The following is a 15,104-nucleotide window of genomic DNA, read 5'->3' as shown; positions in this document are numbered from 1 at the left end:
GCCTTTCTCAAACCCTTTTTTCCTTTTGATTCTCTGGTAAGCAGTAATGGTTATATATAGTTTGCACATCTACATACCTAGTGCTGAGATCTCTTGAGAGATCCTGCCCTCTTCTCACAGCACACAATCACTCAAAAGAGACAAATATTGCCAATTTTAATACTCCTCCCACTTCACTTTCTCATCAAGGCTTCCACCACAAAATAGCCAAGGGAACCAACCCCCCTGACAGCCATGGGCAGGTAGCAGATGCTTGTAGCAGCGGGTTGCATCTCCTGGTGTGCTGGGTTAGCTCTCATCAGAACAAAGTATTCTACTGAATTCTGAACACAAAGCATTTAGAGAAATTCCCCAATCCTTTTCAGTTTTCTTGCATTGGAAGTGGCAGGAACCAGCATGTCCCAGTTCTCTGAGAACAGTGTCTGCAGTGGCAGCTCTGTGAGCTGTGCAGCAGAGTTCCAGAATCACTTGGGCTGGAAAAGACCTGCAAGACCACTGAGTGTAACCCATGACTGATCCCCACCTTGTCACCCAGCCCAGAGCACCGAGTGCCACATCCAGTCCTTCCTTGAACACCTCCAGGGGTGGGAACTCCAAACCTCCCTGGGCAGCCCCTTCCAATGCCTGACCACTCTTTGCATGAAGAAATTCTTCCTGATATTGAAGATATGGCATCTTCATACAAATTACCTATGCACCCAGGAATCCTCTGGGGTCCTTCATCAGGGAAAGTGCCACCACAGGTTAGGGAAAGATGGGCCCCCCCAGAATCTCAGCTCATCATCCCATGATTAGGAGAGCTCTGACTGCTTATACAACTTTTATTTCTTTTATCCCTCACAAATTTGGCCATAGACTTTCTTGAAAACAAGTTCTCTTTAAACAAAGTTCATCCATTTGGGACTGCAGCTAAAAAGACTGCTGCATCCATATCCCAGCTGGGGAAGATACATGCACTGCAAAGCTCTACTGGTATGTTCTTTATCCTCACTTCAGCCATTCAACAAGAAAACTTCAGCTGAGATTATTGACAACAGATTTTTGCTACAAATTAAGTTTATGAAACACACCTGAAGACAGGAAACAAAAAATAGGAAACCTAAATAGAAACACAGGTAGTACCCTGTATTACATGTATTACTCACATTTGTAGCTGACCTGGCTATTTGCTACCATGCAGGTTATCTGGTTTTGAATACATGTTTGTTTCTAGGACTTGGTATAGTCTTAGAAATAAGATTGGAAATTCAGGACACACATAGTAACTGCCAACCTCAGACATGCAAACCAATGTGTCAGCCTCCTAAAAACATCTTTTTTAACCCCTGTACTGATACTCAGTAAGAATTAACTTACTTCTTCATCACCTCTTTTGTTTTGCAAGTTTTGTTTTCCCATTTTCTCCTGCCAATGCAGTGAAGAAATAAGTATTTTAAAAGCCAGCACTGAGGCTGTCAGGTGATCATCTTCCTCCCAACCCATTCCACCCTCCTGAGATCCATTAGGTTGTTAAATCAAACCAAGAGGATGACAGCCCTGAAAAGGTTTGACATTCAGTAATGACATAATGAGTGGGACAGTAAGTTTTTTGCTATTTACTTCTGCCACACTATTTAAAAAAAAAGATACAAATTAATTAACCTGTATCAGAGGAGTACGAATATCTTCTGTCTCTGCTGTTGATTTCTTTGCATGTTTTCTGTAGTGCCACTTAAAGCAGAGCTGGACACACAGGGTCTGATGCACATGTGAGTAAACACAGCAGTGTTTTTCTTTTCTCCTTATTCTGGTTCCAGGTAACCAACACTGTAATGCTCAGTTTCACCATTTTTATCATGTATGTAACATTAGAATGAAGTTCCTGTTCCATACACTATTCTCTCCATACTTCTGTTTAATTACCATATACAAAGATATTTTTCACATAGAAAATATTCATGACCATTGTAACTTACTTTCCACCTACTTTGCAAAAGTACTGTTGAACTCTATAACCATCCTCTCAATTTAAATAGATCAGCTGGAAGTTTCCTGTCAGCATCTCATGAACACACCAATTTGTACAGATGGAAGAGAAAGCTTGTCACAATCCAATCTATGGACTCATCGCCCAAACACCTCCAAATTTTTTTCTTTCAAGTTTATGGGTGTCATTTATAGCACTCAGTTTTTACATTTCATGAGCAAATTCACTTCTCCCACATCTTTGTAAAAGCATTTTCACTTACTCCAGTCTGTACATATTGCCTGCAATAAATGGAATCCGCAGAGGCCCAGGTGGAGGAGAGAACTGCTCCTGTTTCATCCTGGCACCGCGGCCAGGAACTGCCACCTGAGGAGGGGTAACCAACACAGCCCTGCTGAGTCTGACACAGTGTCCATCGAGATCTGGGTTTGCTGCCAGCACAGCTTCGATCAGCATGAGCACCAGGAGAAGCACCACATTTAGAACATCTTTTGGTCACTGCAAGACATAGCTGAAAAAATTAAACTACCTGATGTCTTTTCCATGCCAATTAAACCAACACAAAAAAATGCTACAAAATTAGTCTGCAACACTTACATGTATCATTTCACTCCTCTCCAAGGAATAGCTCTGAACTTCTGATGCAAGCCAGGATAAAACCATTTAATCACAGCACAGATTTTTATTAGCTGGTTCCCACCCAATGGGCAGAGCCCTCTCACAAGAAATCAGTAACAGAGAATCCTTACTGGAAGCTCGGAAACATGTTTACTTTATATACAAGAAAAACATATTTACAACAAGTAAACTATGTACAAAAAAATCCCAAGAGACATTTCCATGGTAATCACTGTATAAATTAACAATAAATAGGAGGGAAGCAGGTCCCATTCTTAAGGCACAAAACCTTTTTTCCCAAGACTGTACAGGGATTTACTTGCTTCCCGATGCTTTTGACAGGATCACAGGAATGGTGGGGAGACCCCTGAGGAACAACGGTCGGTGGACAATGATACAGACATAGAGTCACTGCTGACAGTTGTAGAAAAACATCATTTTTCATCCTTTCCTTTTTTTTTTTTACAGTACACACATCTTAAGATACAAAATATGTCTTGTAAACAGTCTGTTTTATAAATCACATCGCTACTATGCACATTTTTAAATAACACTAAAACAACGAATGAGGCTTTCCACACGATTGGGGTGCAGAAGCAGTCGCAGCACTGGCACTGAAGGCCTGGGCAGAGCTGGAGCTCCCAGGTGCCGGGCCAGCACCTCCAGGCACCAGTGGCACAGCTGCCCTTGGCCACCAGGCCAGCCCCTGCTGACATCCACAAGCCACAACAGAGAGGCTGTACCAGCCCTCCCGAGGGCAGCCCGGGGCAGGGCACTGCCAGCAGCCAAAGCTCCCTCCAGTCTCCACTGCGTGCAATCTCACTTAGCCCCAACCATCATTCCTCAGAATCTGCCATTAAATATCCAGGATGGTGCCAGAATGTGAGAGAACACTGAAGCCTCTTCCAAGCAGAAGGAACCCCATGCCCAGCTCACTGCAGCCATTGCCAGGGGTGAGGGGTGCAAACAGAAGGTGCCTCATGGCTTTCACAGGAGATGCATTTCTTCAGGGACTAAAACCTGTGTGATATGTGACAGTTCTAACTTCTCTCAGGCTGGTGTTCCTGAGACTGCTAGACAGCCTCTTTTTGCAAAGCAGCATATTTTTTACTAATTGTCTTTCCTGAGTGTCTCTCCCACAAAAAATTATCAGATGTCAGGAGAGAAACACAGAATAATGTAGCCAAGAGTTCTACCTAGCTCCCTACTCTGCAGATAGCACTCACTGATGTTCAAGACAAATTGTCTTCAACTATTCACAAAAATCTTGCCAACATAAATCTGCACTATTCCCAGTGCACACAATACAGAACTACAACCCTTTGGGTTTTTTTAGATCTATACCTTAGTTAAATATTCAAAGGCACTCAGGTTAAATGCAGATCCCATTTTCTAGCTCTTAAAAGAAGGCAGAACTCCCTCCCTGTCTCTGATAAGTAACAGACAGGAATACAGTGCCTGTCAAGCCTTTGATAAATGTGCATGTGCACAAAAAAGATCTGAAGGCATTGACACACAGATCATAAAAGCCAAAGAAATGCAGATGGGTCTGTGCAGGCCTCATCACTCATGCAGATGGCTAATGGCCATCAGGTCTTGATAGAAATGGCATGAATCAAAGAACACACATGAATGTAAAAACTCTTTGGACTCCTTTGTTGCTCTGGGCAGGAAGAGGGGCTGTTTTTATGGAAGCAAGAATTTAATCCCTCAAGGATTATGCAAGGCAAGCACTACAGTTTATGCATTTTAACCATGATGCTGCCTGGGGAAAATTCACAGAACAGCTCCTTCACTACACATAGGAACAAACACAGATCTCACCTCTTCTCTGGAGTTGTCAGCTGCCTCACCCCTCACTGCACTCTCCTGGGAAGGCACATGGATGTCCCAGGCATGCAGAACTCTGAGACAGACAGTGGGATGCACACACTGAGAGGGCACTGCACGCCACCACTGAGGATGGCTGCATCCTGGGGCTCTCCTAAGGAGGTTCTTCCACATTTTCATCCACATACTGCTCTGTGCCTCAACAAGCAAGTGGGACAACACTGTTTGCAATTCTTACTTACTTGGTACCTCAGGAATTCAATATAGTTGGAGAGAGTCTGTACTGATAAATAAAAAATACAGCTATGGAAGCAATTGCCAGCATGTACATGGGAGAAATACATTCAGGGCACAGCTGGACATATTTCCTGCTCAGGCCCCACAGTATTTATACAGTAAGTGTTTCTAGCTGGATCAAGCACATTGAGTGTTCTTTTACCTTCTCATGAGCAAACCCTATCACTCAGCAGGCTGAGAGGAGACACGTGGGTGAACGTGTCTGGTTAGAACAGACAGGCAGAGTCAGAATAACCCTTGGTGAAATACTAGGGAATTCAATGGAGCTTGCCCAGCAGGGATGAAATCAGCCCAGAGCCTTTATAAGCTGACAAATCTTTGCATAAACTAACTTGACTGATTGTCATTACACTAGAGGAGTGATATCAATTTGATAACAAATCCTTACAAGTAAAAAAAGAATTATGTCCTCAGCAAATTATCTTTTTTGCCACAGTGTATGTGGGCTTTTCTGTCATAGTCAGCCATAGTCAGACAAGTGCCACTCTGTAATAATTTTTTAAAAAAACAGAGTAATTAAAAATTTCTGCTCTCTCAAGTTTTACAGCATTGACTGTTGCCAAATTCTCTTTGCAGTGATAAAGGTGGTGATATAACTATGCATGCTGGTCTTGGGCTTTAACAGCCATACAGCTGGGGTCAGCCATCTCAAAACTCTAATTCAGAGGCACTATTTTTTCCATGCTCCACTGTTGCTGGTACCAAAGGCAATTTATCAACATATTCCAGTTTTCATTATGATGCTTGTTTGCTTGGTGACAATCCTCCTTCTCTCAGTGCTCTTACAGGAGCCCCGATGTTTGACAGCATAAGGATTCTCTCTCTTAGGGGTACAGCCCAGGAGAACTGAGTTACTCTAATCTTTTGTGTGTCCCTGGAGTGAAGGAGCAAGCCAGCAAGAAAGAGAAGCAAGGTGGAAAAGCTACTAAAACCAAGACAGGTGAAAAGATGCAAGACTTAAATCACATATCTTGTGACAGAAATATTTTTCTACACTGCCAGCTGAAGTAAAGAAACAGCTCTCACGTTTGTGGCCACAGAAGTGGCACTAACCAGGCAGGAAGCTACACCCGGCCATTGCCAGTCATGCTCCCTCTGCTCCCTCCCCAGGATGAAACAAGTTGTCCTATATCTCCCTTCTTGTGCAGTCCAAACAGCTCATTAGCTTTCCTCTTCCTTTTCTCTGGTTCCCAAAGATGAATTCAGAAGATGCATTGTCAGAGTTGATCTCCTGTAACCATTTGGCTCTCCAGAATTTTCTTTTCTTACTGCCAGGAATTTCTGAACAATTGTCCACGATGACTCAGCACCACATTCTTTGTGAAAACCTAAAGGTTGTACCATTGCCCCTGGCTGGAAGAGGAGAGCAGGCTCAGCAGAAGGCCCCACCAGCTGGTGCAAACCCTGTCTGAAGCACATGCACTGTTTGTTGCAAAAGCATGAGTGAATGAGAAACAGTGGATATTCATTGGAAGAGGTCTGAACTGGCTTCGAATTTCAGATGCAAACTGCACCAACTACAGATGAATTAAAAAGGGATTAGTAAGATGCAAGGAGAGGCTTTGTCCCACTTAAATATGCTGAATACAGGTGTGACATACAGATGAGCAGGAAAGTTTTGGGTCTGAAAAGACTGTCAGATGCTCCTGAACTAAGACTGGCCAATATATTTTTTGCCCTGAATGATTCTACTGTGAAGAAGATGTCCAATAAAGGTATCTGTGTTGCAATTCTCAGGAGTCCTGCACTGTCCCTGGAACCAGAATTTCCCACGACACAGGACATGGCTCTTCACACAGTGACTGAGTTCTCTCCAGGAGGCTCTGCCAACTGCAGAGGAAGCGCCTCTTCACTGGATGCAGTCATACCCACAGGAAAAAAGTAGCACCATGCTTGGTTGATATGAGCTCTGAACAGCTACAATTTGGCTGTTCAGCAGAGATAGTTGTGAGCACATCTGCTTTTTGTGGTGACTGCTGTGCAGTTAGGGAGAATGGTAGACACAGGCTGTGAAAACAGAGGCTAAGCCTCGCTGGCAGGAGTACTCCGGCTCAGCTCCTTGATCCCGTGCAATATCCTCTTCATGTGACCCACTTTGGTCACACCCAGGTCCTGGAAGAAAAAATAAAACCTTACATTAAGAGAAACACACAGGGAAACTCCAGGTGGCCAAGCAACAGTTACAAACTAGTCAGCCGGTTACAAAGAGAGGAGGAAACCAACCAGGAAAATTCCAAACCTGAGGGTTATATACAGAGCCTCTAACCAGATGTCAAAAAGCTACCAAAGAATGCAGAGCAGGCACAGAGCAATGCAGAGAAACAACTGCGGATTGTTAGCCAGAAACACAAATTGCTTTGGCTGTCAAAGGCTGCGAGAACAGGAAGAGCACACAGACATCAAGGACCTAAGCTAGTAGTCAAAACATGCAGGAAGAACTAACCAGTCACATCTGATGGCTGGGTACCAAGCAACAAACACAGGCTCTAGGTGGATGACATGCAGAGGGGTCAGCTACATAGGTTACAGCAAACCCCACCATGGGAAGATGGTCAAAATGATAAATAAAGATTCAAAGGGCATCAAACAAATGCCACACACTACTTCAAAAAAACCAGAGTTGTCCTGCTCTATGCTAGTCACCAGAATAATGACACAAGTCTCTTGCACATGCGAAGAACCACCACTTTCAATTTTTCTCAGTACAAACAATGTCTCCTGGTGAGGAGACGAAAAGTTATGCAATGTGGTTGCTAAGCCCTCTTAAAAAGATTCTCTCCATCCATAAGCCTGACTAAAGTGCACAACCACTTTTTCTCGTAACAAAGAAGTGTGATGATCTATTTGACCAGTCACTGTACGGTAAGAATCCAATCTTCCCAATTACAGCACCTTCTGTAAAGACGGTACAGTAGCTGAGAAAAGCTTCCATCATTAAAATCAGAGACGCTCAAGAACACTGTTGGCAATTCGTGTGCTGGATTGTATCACATCTCCAGGAAGCTGTGGCAGAACCGGACAGCTGGTCCCTCAACCACATCTTTTACCTCCCTGCTATTAAAAACCAGGTGACCCAAAACGGTGAGAAAATAAAACGAGGCTGCAGTGAACCTGTTCATCTTGCCAAGGCACCTGGAATGAACAGCGGGCAGACCACTTCCAAGCACATTCAGCACAGGTCATGCAGATGCAGCTGGCTATTTCCGTGAAAGTACCTTGAGGTCCCTCCGTTCAAGGTGCAGGAGCTCAGAGCCCCGGACGTCATGCCGGATGAAGATATCCTTATACTCACAAAGACTGAGGTGCTCAAGCCACGCCGCAACCTCCTCCGTCCCCCAGAGGTGAACTGTCAGAGATGGAAAAGCAAGAGTGCATTGAGTACCCAGAATCCCAGGGGACAGGGAGAGATGGGGACACCACAGCACTCAGTGCCAGAGGAGGGCAAGCAGGAGCACAGCCTCTAAAGGGAGGGCAGCACAACCTTCAATCTCAAATGAAGGAGACAAGGCAAAACAAGGTAAGAGATGTTCTCTTAAGAAGAGGCCTGCTGCAGTACAGCCAGGAGGAAGTGCATATTTGTTTTGATGGGATGGGATATCTTTCAATGGGGACAACTTTTTTCAAGTTTACCCCCATGTGTAAGAAGAGTAAATTCATTGTGCAAATTCTGTGTACAAAACAACAGATTCATAAAATATATGATGGAGTATCACAGCACGGATTAGTTTGCACATTATGTACAGCCACTTGTGCTCAGTAAACAAAATGGCAACCTCTCTCACCCTTGTCTGAGGGAGAGAGGAAGAATTTAAACTTCCACCTTCTTGCACAGTCTCTAAATAAGAGAATAATAAAATTTTCCACTTTTGGGAGGCAGTGAATGAACACCTGTCAGACAGGAGGACTGTACCCACAACTCCATGGCAGAGGACAGGACCCAAAAGCCAAACAGAACAGGTCATACTTCTGAATTTTGGAAGAAAGCCTTCAAAAGGAGAGCATTAACCAAAAATCAACTAGAACAATTTAGAGAGAAAGTGTCTTGAATGGTAATTTGTTGATTCATGGCCAGTTTTTATCTACTGAACAATAGGATTAAAGGTCAGGGACCACCTGTGGTGATGCTGATCCCCAGCCAGGTGGAAATGAAACTTGATTAAAGCCTGAAGGTAATCCATGAGAAAAATATAATTTATTGTATCACAGAGAACAAGCAGTGAAAAGACTGGAGTTATGCGGACTTGGGCCCCACAGTCATTTTTACACTTGAAATGCCAAAATCCTCAAATTCACTTCCCTAAGCATCCTCTGAAATATCCCTGAAAATCTGTACAGTGCAGGGGAGAATTCTTCAGAGGGTACCTCCTGTTCCTCCTCAGGAATGTTTGCATGGTACAGGGGAACCTAGACTCAGAAGGGAGCAATAAGCTATTCTGCCACATGAAAAAGACTGACTAGACCTGCAAGAAGAGGCAGAGACAGGTGAAACAGAAGGAGAGGATGTGTGAGGAAACTGACTGAGAAGAAGTAGTGGTGTGACCACACTGATGTGACAAAAAGACACAATGAATGAGCAGACTTGGTACCGGGCAATCCCATGCTACTATGAGTCTCCTTATTTTTGTTGTTCTTCTCCTTTTTAAACTTGGTCACCAGGCGGAATTTGCCACTGCGGCTGCGTTTAGAATAATCCAGCATCTGGTTCTGCAAAAACAGAACAGGACAATCAAGCACACAGTCATAAACTGATTGGAATGGACTAGGAGCAACAAAGCATTGTCAAGCTCAGCTCCTTAACCTTGTAAAAAAGGAAAAAAACGATCCTGAACTCATTCTGATCAAGACAGAAAAGGAAACAGAGAAAGCTGATCCCATGTTCGGCAAGGGATCTTAGCAGGAAATTACTTTCTTTAGCCCTAAGGAGTCAAGTTTCTTTCTTAATAATTTTTTTTCACATCAGTCATATAGTAACAGGAAGTCAAACAGAGCCAACTAGGGAAGAAGAGAACATCTAGGGAAAAACAGCCTTGGTCCTCCTCACCTCCTCATCACAGGGCTCCATAAGCTGCCACAGCCAAGGGATGTCAGCCAGTTTCCTCAGCTGGAGATCCATGTCTGCCAGGGCTGCCTGGAGCTGCTCCTTCTGTGGCGGATCTAATTGCTGATCAGGAATAGAAGGTAGGCAGAGTTAAAAGCCTCATGGTAGAACACACAGCCAGGCCCTTGCCTTGAAATTCCTAGCTAACAAAGCAGTTCCTCCTTTTGCAATGAAGTGCAGAGCAGGTACTCTGCCCAGGCCAAGTTAACAATTCTTATATTTTCTGAGCTCCAAGCTCCACAGCACACCCATATAGCAAAATTTTAGTAGCAAATGATTCCTGGATGATAACATCTAAATTGACTGTACAGAGTCCAAGACCTCCAAAATGCTAGGCCAAGGCAATAGGAGGAGAGGGGAGTAAGTGAGAGGCTGCTTTTTCCTCCTGCTTTGTGCTCCTTACCAGTGCCATCTTGCCTGCCAGCAGCAGCTCTGTCTCATTGTGCAGGGCTTTGACATTATTCACCATCTCTACAACAAGGCTGCAGTTCAGACCCTGCAGGGAAGCAATTCATGCACAAGTTAAGATTGAAGTGCAGAAGTCTGAGGAGTCAAAAGGAAGAGGTCTTAGACTAGCAAGGTCTACTTTTGGTCAGTCAGAACGGAAAACCAAGAGCTCTGCAGCAAGGACAAAATGGGAGATGCCAACTGAGTGCAGTACCTCTGTAGACTTGGATTTAGCGCAGACTTTGTCCATAGACTTGGAGCTGGCATTGACAGCATGGGCAAGCTCCTGTTCCATGTCCTGATAGGATTGAGCTATTTCCCGAATGCTGAAGAGACAATTACAGATTGTATCAGCATATACTCAAAGCAGATCTTTCCTGACTGGGTTTCCCATTTTAACACCCACTCAAATGACAAACTGGGATCACGGCAGGGGCACAGCCCCTGGCAAAGCAGGGCAGTTCTCCTGCCACACTGAGCATGCACAGGCAAGGAAACACAGCTCCTACAGGCACAACACGTTCAATTCTGCACACAAACTGCAACCAGTTTGAAATACAACCCAGGCATCTTAATATGACCAGAGTGATGTGACAGGCAGCCACACTTACAGCAGCCTGCTCTAATGACTCTGGGATTTTCTCTCAGAGGCTCAAAGGAATGCCTGACTAAAGGATGAGCAGAACAGCATACATTCTGGGTGTTGTACAAAAATTTCTGCTGGGCATCAGGGTTACAAGAATCCAGGCTGTCATCTGAGGTCCTTCAGAGGCTTTTGTTTCTTTTCTGAAAAAAATATTTTATATTTAAAGGTAACAGGTTCTTTTAGGATTAAAGGACCCACGTTTGTTCACGAAAGTAACTTCTTTTGTTCAAAATGGCCTAAGAAAGCTTGTTCAGCTTCAGTCCTTGTTTATCTGGGACACTGAACAATGAATGATGCTACTCCCAGTGACATGGACCAGCAATGTAGCAGATAAGACTGAACAGGAACATCTCCAGAAACAGGAAGCAGGACAAGAACTTCAGGCTCTAAAGGAAGCTCTATTCACTAAAAGCAAGTTGAGTCACACCTGTGGATCAGAGCACCTGCAGCTTGACCAAACTGGATGATCTGGGTGGATTCTTCTTCAGACATGATCTCTGGTTGCAGAGAGAACGAGGAGGGTCGTGACAACTCACACTTCTGTTTGTCCTCCCAAGACTTCAGGGTGCTCTCAAATGCCTAAAACACAGCAAGCAATCTATAAGGTACCTTGTAAAGCTCCTACAAAAACCCAGTGACTGTGCCTGTAAAAGGTAGATCTGGTACAGGCACTTTTCACTGCAGGGCCCAGTAGTTAAGTTGCTCGTAACTTTGCCAACCAGCTGGCTGGGATGAAGTTTTCCATGCCAAATGCTTGCCTTGGCTGAATTTCAGCTTAAGCATAGTCTTAGTCAAAACTACTGGGCCAGATCTGAGGGCCAGACTAACAAAATACAACAATTCCCTACTGGTGGCAGCCTTTTCTTTGAGCAGCTGTATCACCTTTACACTTCAGTATTACTGTGACACTTCAGAGCTTGAAATTAAAAATGTTTAAGGCTCCTCCTTATATGGAAGTAAACAGGGCTACCCTAGCAACTGTTGGGCCAAGCAATTGAACTCAGAGCTAAGACCTGTCCCATTTGCAACCTGATATTCCTGTGGGCAGCAGCTAATGGTGTGGGAAGAAGCAAAACAGATCCAGTGTAGAAGGATCAATATTGAATATGGTGAGAATGAAAACTATGGAGCCCTGTGGTAAAAAACTCCCTTCCTGATACTGGAAAACCAGGCTCTGTCAGCTCAGTGCAAGCTACCTGCTGATCTCACTCTTGCTGATGATACTTCATTGGTCCAGATGAGGCCAAATAAGGGATTTTGAGTTTTTGCATCTTCAGTATAGGAAATTCTATATCCCAAATCACATTTGAAAAACATTACCAAAGGTACAGGGTCACACGCATGAAGGGAGGACCCCACGTCAACTGAATAGGACAGGTTTGCTCTGTGAAAGAAGGGGCATGCAATGACCTTTAAAAGGACACCGGGAAAAACAAGTATAAGTTGAGACAAAGTTGAGTGTGCAACTGCAAAACTGGAACCTCTTCCTCAGCAGCAATTCCATGGCTGCAAAACCAAGTTGGTAGGCAATTAGGAATGGGCTGGCACAATCACAGCTATGGCATCTGATGGCCCAGCACACAGCACACTCACAAGGGTCTACTTCATCCTCTCTCTCTCTTGTGCTTCATGCCACCTTTCCCACCACACCCACACACAGGCTGCCTCTCTTTTTTTCCCTCCCTTTACCTTTACAGCAGCAATCCTGTTCTCTCTTGCTCTCTGTGCTATCTCCTTCAGTCACTCTCCCTCCAAGTGTCAGTGTGATGCTGCAGAAGCTCTCTTACCCTACACAAAAGATTGTGTGCACTATTCCTGTCTCCTCTCCACAACATTCTCATCAGAGCTGACAGGACAACTCTCTGAACTCAAAAGAGGACAGATTCAGCTAGATACAAGGAAGGATTTAATACCATGAGGGAGATGAAACACTGGCACAGGTTGCCCAGAGAAGAGGTGGATGCCCTATCTCTGGTAACATTTAGATCACAGGCTAGATGGGGCTTTAAGCAACCTGGTGTAGTGGAAGGTGTCCTTCCCCCAAGGCAGGACTTGGACTAGATGACCTTGAAGTCCCTTCCAACCCAAACCATTCAGTGGTTCTATGATCAACACCCACTGCTCTCCTAGTTAAGTGGTCTCTGGTGCCGTGTGCTACCATGATGGGCTGTGTATGTCAATCTTTCTTTTCACACTATCATCTTTGTAACTCCCTGCCAGGCAATGTGCCTCAGGCCTGTATCAGGCTGCTTTCCCTTTTTCCCTTTGTTGTACTCCTTGTCCTCGTGGTTCAGCAGGTGAGTCCTTTGCAGAGGACTTTGATTTGCTATGGAAGCTGGTAAAGGGGTGTTATGCTGGAAAGTATGAAGAGCTGCTATCAACTGAACTGCTTAGGCAGGGACAGTTACAGGGTTGGGAGGACTTGTAAAGTCTGTCTGTGTCACAGCAGGTGACACAGTTATCCTTTCCTTGTCTGACCACTGTTCAATCATACAGCAAAAGAGCAAGGAGGCTTCCTTATCTGCTGGTACTCATCAGATATATTTGAAAATTATGACATGAGACAGACACACACTTCTGAACAAGGCATAAGACACTGTTTTACATGGCCAATGAAGTATAAGCCACATACTGAACAATAATGAGAAATTAAAACATTGACCGTCTGAATCTAGACAATCCACAGCACTTGACGACGCAGGCATCCTGTGGAAAAAACAGCATGCAAGTGTGTTAAGAAACACTGTCACAAGGCACCTAGAAAAGGAAGTAAAATAAGCTTGCATAAACAACCTTATTTATGCCATTTCCCAAGTGGTGAATGCAAATTTAATCACATTCTTTCCCAAAGGGTTTATGGTGTGTAATGAAATATGCTTCTTGCATTCACAAAGGTAATGTCCACGTGTGGCCCTTGCCATGCTCTCCAGAAAAATGTGACACCAAAACACGTGTGTACTGCACAGGGAATTCAGGATGCTCTTACCCTGTCTCGGGTGAGGGTCTGTGCCCTGTTCTTATGAACAATCCAAATGTAACCTGGAGGCTGGATCCAGGCTTCTCCATCCACTTGCACGGGAACTCCCTCTTCTCCAAGGATTGCTATCTTTACTGTCCGGCACTGCAAGGAGTGACTGGGTCAGAAAAGCTTCAAAATGTTGATTTTTCCAAAAGCATAAGCCATTTTTCTGTCTTTCCAAAGTCCCCCCCCCCAGGTGCTGTAGCTTTGGTGCTACATGAGGCACAGATGTCCAGGCAGCAGGACACATCTCACCCTTGAGCAGCAGGGAACACCTGCTTTGTCTTTGGACTTATCTGTATTTGAGTTGGTCTAACTCCTACTACAATGAATGCCAGCAAACAATTCCATACTCAACTTGCCCCTGAGCATGTCCATTTCCAGCCTAGGTGGATGCTCATTCCATGGACCAGAGAGAGCAGAAAGGGCTTTACAAAGTCACCAGCTGGAGAGGGGGCAGGCAGGAAGAGCTCACAAAAGCAGCTGGTACCTGTGCAATCCGGTGATGCTGTAGGTTTATCACACGTGACACTGCCATCTGCATGCTACCAAACACAGCCACCACCTCCAAAATCTTGTCATCGAAGGAAGGGGCTGTAAATGTCTGCCACATACAAGGGAGAGAGAATTTGACTGAGGCACAGCTCTGTTGGAGACGTTTCCATTACCTCCCATTGGTCCTGGCCTGGGGGTTAGCTTTCAATTGTGCTCTTTAATCTCTATAAAATTAACAACAAGGCTAGAACGCAAAGATCTGGAATGAGCTAGGAGGGAGAAACAGGAGGCTTCCAATGGCTAAACTATAATGCAGACATGAAGGCTGTAGGCCACAAGGCAGTAACTATTATTTTGAGAGTAGGCACTCCATTTCCAAAAAATACAGTGTTTCTGAGTGAATCTAGCTGCCTTTGCCCTCAAGGGGCTTTATTTCTCTTTACTCCTCTGTGGGGACAATGTCAAACTAAAGAACTTCTTGCAAGTACAAATGCTCTGGTGATGTTTTTTTCTGAATCATTACAGACTGCCTGGGGATGAAAGCTGCTCAAGGCTGGATTTCAGTATCTCAGCCACTTCCAACAGAAAGTGCATGCAGACAGGCCTGCTGCCCTCTTCTTACAAGCAGTGTTTTCAGAGGCTGTAACCTCAAAAGCAACAGTAAGTGGAAGCATTACCTGTATGTTCT

The 15,104-nt window shown here is 44.5% G+C and overlaps 1 protein-coding gene across 6 annotated transcripts in view; it reads right to left on the bottom strand.

Moving 5' to 3' along the window:
* Positions 1 to 295: 295 nt before the first annotated feature.
* DGKD (diacylglycerol kinase delta) overlaps positions 296 to 15,104 on the bottom strand; it is a 60,974-nt gene continuing 46,165 nt past the window's right edge. For 5 of the 6 annotated variants that reach the window (XM_063408595.1, XM_063408598.1, XM_063408597.1 and 2 more), the window contains 9 exons: positions 14,412 to 14,525; positions 13,889 to 14,023; positions 11,330 to 11,481; positions 10,471 to 10,582; positions 10,213 to 10,305; positions 9,753 to 9,872; positions 9,298 to 9,415; positions 7,927 to 8,057; positions 296 to 6,823 (listed from right to left, as the gene is read on the bottom strand). In XM_063408595.1, the coding sequence (XP_063264665.1) occupies positions 6,734 to 6,823; positions 7,927 to 8,057; positions 9,298 to 9,415; positions 9,753 to 9,872; positions 10,213 to 10,305; positions 10,471 to 10,582; positions 11,330 to 11,481; positions 13,889 to 14,023; positions 14,412 to 14,525 (1,065 nt within the window). In that variant the 3' untranslated portion in view covers positions 296 to 6,733. The remainder of the gene's footprint in view (positions 6,824 to 7,926; positions 8,058 to 9,297; positions 9,416 to 9,752; positions 9,873 to 10,212; positions 10,306 to 10,470; positions 10,583 to 11,329; positions 11,482 to 13,888; positions 14,024 to 14,411; positions 14,526 to 15,104) is intronic. The other variant, XM_063408596.1, reaches the window with a different exon arrangement.

Source organism: Prinia subflava, chromosome 11 (genome assembly GCF_021018805.1).
Source record: "Prinia subflava isolate CZ2003 ecotype Zambia chromosome 11, Cam_Psub_1.2, whole genome shotgun sequence".
NCBI classification, from domain to species: domain Eukaryota; kingdom Metazoa; phylum Chordata; class Aves; order Passeriformes; family Cisticolidae; genus Prinia; species Prinia subflava.
Note: the sequence above shows the minus strand (reverse complement) of the source record. Positions and strands in the feature narration are given on the sequence as shown.